At 42.1% G+C, this 6,469-nt stretch overlaps 1 protein-coding gene across 1 annotated transcript; it reads right to left on the reverse strand.

The window, feature by feature from the left end:
- Window positions 1-466: 466 nt before the first annotated feature.
- On the reverse strand, window positions 467-1,007 carry LOC133716258 (tubulin alpha-1 chain-like). Its single transcript, XM_062142970.1, has 2 exons — window positions 806-1,007; window positions 467-651 (listed from the first exon to the last, which is right to left on the reverse strand). The coding sequence occupies exons 1-2, from the start codon at window positions 1,005-1,007 to the stop codon at window positions 467-469; spliced, it is 387 nt and encodes a 128-aa protein (XP_061998954.1).
- Window positions 1,008-6,469: the final 5,462 nt, after the last annotated feature.

Genomic DNA, 6,469 nt, shown 5'->3' on the forward strand with positions numbered 1-6,469 from the left:
ATATATTTTGCCCTAATACCCAATTAAGTATTTTTTTATTGCTTTTTATTTATTTTTAGGACAATTTTGCCCTCTCCTTCTTTGTCACTGAGAGAGATAAGTCATCGGAGACCTCGCCTGACTCCCGTGACGGGTGGCCAGCCGTGGACTCTGGTGACCAGAATCCGGCAACCGGTGATTGGAATCCCGAATTCGGCTACCGGACCAGTGACTGGATTTCGGCGTCCGATTTTATTGCCTCATAATAATACCCAGTAATCATATTATTGCCCCTCAATTATCGTATTATTGACCCCCAATAATCGTATTATTGCCCTCCAAAAAGGAGATTATTGCCCCCCAATAAAGAGATTCAAAGCACACAGGTATTAATTACGCAAATTATAACCAGTCATCCAATTCAAAAACACAAGAGTTTTAGTTAAGCACAAAAAAATTTGACTATAAATACATCTTCAATTAATCATCAGTAATTGAGCAACACAGACACATCGGTGTGCTCAAGCAGAGAATGAGTGGAGAACACACTGTTATAGGGCTGCATAATAGACGTAGAAACCTGAGGAGAAGGATACACAGTGAATCCGAGCTTGGACTTTTTCCCATAGTCCACAAAAAGCCTCTCCAGCAGAAGCGACTCGAGACCTGACCCTGTACCGCCACCCACGACATTGAAGACCAAGGATCCCTGGAGCTCGGTGCAGTTATCAGCGAGCTGTCGGATCTGATCCAGGCAGAGATCGACGATCTCTTTGCCGATGGTGTAGTGACCACAGGCGAAGTTGTTAGCCGATGGTGTAGTGACCACGGGCGAAGTTGTTAGCGGTGTCCTCCTTGCCGGAGATGAGTTGCTCCGGGTGGAAGAGCTGGCAGTAGGTTCCGGTGCGGACCTCGTCGATGACGGTGGGCTCGAGGTCGACGAAGATGGCGCGTGGGACATGCTTGTCGGTGCCGGTCTCGGAGAAGAAGGTGTCGTCGCCGCAGCCGACGGTCTTGTCGCTCGGCATCTGGTCGTTCGGCTAGAGAGAGAGAGAGAGAGTCTGAGAGGAGTGTGGTTTGTTAATTAAAATGAGGGTAAAATTGTCATTGATGTTTAAATTGGGTGAATGGGATTAAAAACTTCTTAGTGGAGTAAGTGGACAATTTTTAGGCTCAAATTGTGTAAATGGTCAAGGCCCCTTATTCTTTTCTCTCTTCTATCTTCTTTACTTTCCTCTTCTTTCTCTTCTTTCAAGAGATTCCCGTCTCTTGTTCCTTTTCTCCTTTTTTTTTTCCTTCTTCTGCCTTCTTGTCTTCTTCTTCCCATACGCCTCCTTTCTCTTTTCTTTTTCTTTTCCCTTCTCTTCCTAGTCCTCCTTCCCCATCAGATCAATTGTAGATCATTAGAGAGGATTCCTAGCGCCCCAGTACACCTCTCGCGCTGCCTCCCTTTGTAATCGGTTTCTTGGCTGTTTTTTTTTTTCACTTGGTCTGCCACCTTCTCTCTGCATATGTTGAGATTCCCTTTCAACTGGTTTCATCCATGTCTCTTCTTGCTCCTAGCTTTTGGATTCTCCTCCTTGAGTAGTCTTAGAACCCTTGTTCACATCAAGCAATAAACTGATTATTTTGTATAATAATTAATGAGCAGTACAGATAAACCCAAACTTTGGATGGTGGTGGTTAGGTGGCTTTGGGGGCCGGAGGAATTTGGGTTTGGAGCAAGATCTGTTCTCAGATTTGCTGCTGTTTTTTTTTTTTAGCATTTTGGGCCTGAAAAGCTGGCCCAAAAAAACGGTCAGAGCCTCACTCGGTCCCAAAGCTGAAAAAAAATATTATTTAGGCCCGGCCCGAAAATTCCGGTCCGGGTCCGGGCTCTATAAATTTTACACCAGCCGGGCGCAAGCCCAGCCCTAATTGGAAGCACCAGCTAATCCTAAATAGGAGTAGGTGGAAATGATAACATTATATTATATATATGTGGTTGTTTACGTAAAGCTCATTAGTTATGTGTTTATGATGTAAATTCTAATTTTATATGAGAATGACTTCTAGATCTCTCATATTCTGTCTCTTGTTTAAGGATACATAGAATATGTGTTTGGTCCAAATTCTAGTAACTTGTTCTAGTTGTAATAGGAAAAGTTTTGTAGATATCTTCTAATATATCCTAATCATTATGTGATTATCTTTCCTTGTAAGACTCAGATTCTTCGCTTATAATCCTTTATATAAAGAGGCTCCTATGTAGGTACAAGGTTTGTACATGTTTTGTTGGCATTCCCATACAAAGCATTGAAGAAACCTACAAACTGGTCTTGGAGAAACCCTACAGGTAAATATATCTCATGAGTCAGCATATGCACTGGGATTGCAACCCCGAGTCAGTCCTAGGTTTTAGAAAGTTCTTTCTCGGAAAGTATCTTTCTGATTTTCAAATATTATTTTGCAAAGATATTTTTCACTTGTTTAAATCGTACCATTGAAGTCCTAATTGATTTAGGATATGTTTATTTTAATTGGCAATCTTTTATTAAAAGATTATTCCTATTAGGAGTCAATTAGGGTAAAGTCATTGATTGAATATGATTTGTTTTCCTCCATATATTCGGAACAGTGTGCGTTCATTTGGTGTGACTTTTACGCAATATTTGTGTGCATCTTGCTTGCTTAGAAAGAGTATCATAGGCTTCCTTGAAACACTTGTTCCGTGTCAAAGTGTTTCATCATTTATTCATTCATTTGCATGGTTCTCTCGAGATCAATAGAGAAGTCATTGGTGCAAGAAGAGTGATCGTTGAAGAATATTCAAGTGAAGAAGGCTATGAAGATTCAAGACAAACACCTCATCTAGTTAGTCTAGTGATTGTAGTTGAGTGTAGTACTACTTGTGTTTGTAACAAAACTTGTTCTTCACCTCTAGTTGATTGGTTACGTATTTTGGGTTCTCAAGAGTTAGAGCCCTGCAGTGTTTTTAACCTCAAATTGAGGTTTTCACTGGGTAAACAAATTTGTGTTGTTTATGTGAATTTCGATTATCTGCCCAGTAGGGATTGCAACAAAGATATCAATCCCTGATATCCAAAATCATCTTAGTTTTTACACTATTATCAATGGAAAACACAATTCATTCTCCTGATATTCAGTTTCTCTAAAACACCTTATCAGCACGAAGCTCTAACCCTGAAATAGATAGCCAAAATCTTGAAACCCAAAACAAAACCTTGAAACCCTAACAGCCTCCGCCGCCCACAGAGTAGCCCCCGACCTTAGGACCAGCGAACCAGCGGCATAATCTAGAGAATCGGCCAGAAAAGCAGCGAACTGGCCTCAGAAGCACTGAACCGGCTGCTAAAATCCTCTACCGGTTCAGACCTTTCCAGACCGCCCCCTGTAACCACCTTTGGCCACATAGTAGCCATCGATCCCAGGAGTCGAGAACCGGCCGCAGCAGCCTCGAACCGGCCATCGGGACCAACTTTCTTTCTACAGGCCTGCTAGCACCGGTGACGATTGGTAGATAAAATAACCAAAAGAGACACATGTAAATATATATATATATATATATATATATATATACCCGATTAGAAGAGGTCCCCGCAGTGCAGCAAAAGTGCGGACGTCCATCCTCACAGCTGCCCATCCTCACAACTGCATCAGGTGTTGGCGGCGGCGCTGCTCTTGCTGTACGGAGACCACGGGCATCCCGGACAGCATCACCATGAAGATGAAGGCCAAAGTGATCAAGGTCGAAGGTCTGGGTGGCGAGCTCACCCGAAACTTCACGCACCATCAAGGTCGACTGTAAACTCGTAGTCGACGAGTCCACCGGCAAGAAGAAGCTCAAGATCGAGGCCTGGTCTCCATCCGGTAAGAGCAGCCCCGTCATCAGCGCCTAATCGAGGCGAGAGGATGGATGACGGCTCCGAATCAGCACTTTTTTGGTTTTATGGACGTCCGCTTCTGAACGGTTTCGTGTGTGTGTGTGTGTGTGTCTATATATATATATATATAAGCGAGACGTCTGCAAAATAGAAAAGTGCGGACGTCCATCCTCAAGCCTCGATCAGGCGGCGATGCGATTGCCAGTGCAGAACCAGGCCTCAATATCGAGCCTCTGCTTACCGCTGGACTCGTCGATGAAGAGTTCGAAGTCGACCTTGATCGGGCTTGAGGTTTCGGGTGAGGTCGCTGCCCAGAACCTTCGACCTCGATCATGAGCCTTCGCTTTGAAGGTGACGCCGGCAACTGCAGCGCCGCCATCGACACCTGATCGAGGCCTGAGGATGGACGTCAGCACTTTTGCATCTATGCGGACGTCAGCTTCTGATCCGACCTGTATATATATACGTGCACACACACACACATAACTAATCCTTTAGAATGTAGTTCTGAAGAGAATCAATTGATGAATACGATTGCAGGACATTTAGACCGTAATCGTAGAAAGACTTTGGGTTTCATAAATATCTTGCAAAAATTATTTTAGGATCTTGATCAAAGAAATTGTTGAGGGATTAAAAGGTAACTAATATAGAATTTATAGTCATCCTACTTGCTTGCAAGATTACGAGTAATATCGATGGCAGATCGTTAGTTCGTGCCCACAGAAAGCATGATGATTATAAATCACACAAGTATCGGAAACAGCATAATCATCATGCTGACAGTTCATGCCCTAAGCAATCATGCATACTTCTATAAGGTTCTTCTCATCATATTTGAAAGAGCATATGGGTGGTCCTCTTAGGTGATGTGTTGATATCCATCGCCTATGAAATGGGGTTGAATCCTACCAAAAGAGAGAAATTTCTCTTTTTTTTTTTGAAAATAATAGATGATTCTTATATGGGTTATTCTAAATATACCCAGAAAATTTTTTAATACACCCAGCAAATTATTTCCATCCAGCAATTTTTAATTTTTATTAAAATTTTAAATACGCCTAGCCACTTTTCCCTCAATACCCTCGTCTTCACAAACCCAGCAAAACTTTTATTTCCCTATAGCGTCAGCGAAGGTTTTTACCAACATGGCAAAATGAAAGCAGAGGCCTTCTTCTTTCGCCATTGATTTCCATTTCCAGCAAGTCAGATTGTCGAGTTTGATCTATTATACATACTTTGCATTTGATGCAATGTTGAAATCAATATCTTCTTCTTGCTCTGTCGTTGAGAATTTATCTTTTACTAAATTTATTTTGTTCTTTCTGGATATTTATTATATTGAAGTCAGGGGCGGAGCCAATTAAGGCCGAGTGGGGGTAGCAACCCCCAGTAAAATTATATATTTTGTTAATTGATTTTCTTTTTGCCCCCATCAAGTTTTGGTATTTTTATCGGATGTCCCTGAAGGGACAAGTTCTGGTGTAAAGAAGTTATATTAATACTATATTAATAATTATTATGGGTACTCCTCCAAGTGGCAATATAAGTATTTCGTTATTTCTCTACGCACGATTCCTCTCCTTCTCTTTTTTGATCTGATTCCTCTCCTTCTCTCTTTTTCTTTCCCTTGTTCAGTTCATCTTCTTCTTCCTCAGCCAGTCAATCCCAAATTTGCTCCTCCTCCAAGTGGCAATATAAATATTCCATTATTCCTCTACCTCAGCAGCACGATTCCTCTCATTTTCTCTTCTTCAGTTCTTCTTCTTCTTCCTCAGCCAGTCAATCCCACATTTGCTCATCCTCCAAAAACTAGAGATTGACCTTCTCCCCGTCGTCATCTTTACACTCTCTGTTTTTTTTTTTAATCAATCTTTCTCAACTCTCGGTTCGGCACTCCCTCAATTCCTCTCCCTCAGTTCCTCAGTGCACAGCGCCTTCTTCCCCTAACGCTTCTTGATCTCCTCCACATCAACCACGCTTCTAAAGGCGCTGACCAAGTGGAGAAAGCTGATTTGTTTCATTACTTGTTGCAGCTTGCAGATGTAGCCTTGCTGCTACTGCAGATTGCAGAATGGTACTATTTGCAGCCTTGTTGCTACTGCAGGTTGATGCTACTGCCAGGAACCGAAAGCCTGGAGAAATCGGACCGTATTGTCTCGGTTCGGGTTTAGGCCGGTCCCGGTACTCTGCCCGTTCAAAACCGGCCCGAAGTTGCTTTGCGGGTAGAGGAGAGGCAGAAAGGAAAGAAAAATTTTTGCCCCCATTTATATACATTCCTGCCTCCGCCGCTGATTGAAGTTGTATTGCTCATGTAATTGGGTCTTAATTTTCTAACTGAATTTGGGGTTTTACATCTTGCATACCTGGGTTCTACATTCCATGTTATTCGATGACATTTCGTTCTGTTTTTTTACTTCTTCTTTTTTTTGTTTCATTCTTTGAGAAACCTGGAATCCTTATTCATTTATTCTTTGTTGATGCTGTACCATAGGATGAGTTTGGGACATTGGGAATCATAATTGATCTCTTCATTTCGTTTATACCATATCTGTTGGAATTAAGAGCAGAGAAACATCCATTTCGTTGATACCATTATTTGATAG

Source organism: Rosa rugosa, chromosome 6, assembly GCF_958449725.1.
Source record: "Rosa rugosa chromosome 6, drRosRugo1.1, whole genome shotgun sequence".
NCBI lineage: Eukaryota > Viridiplantae > Streptophyta > Magnoliopsida > Rosales > Rosaceae > Rosa > Rosa rugosa.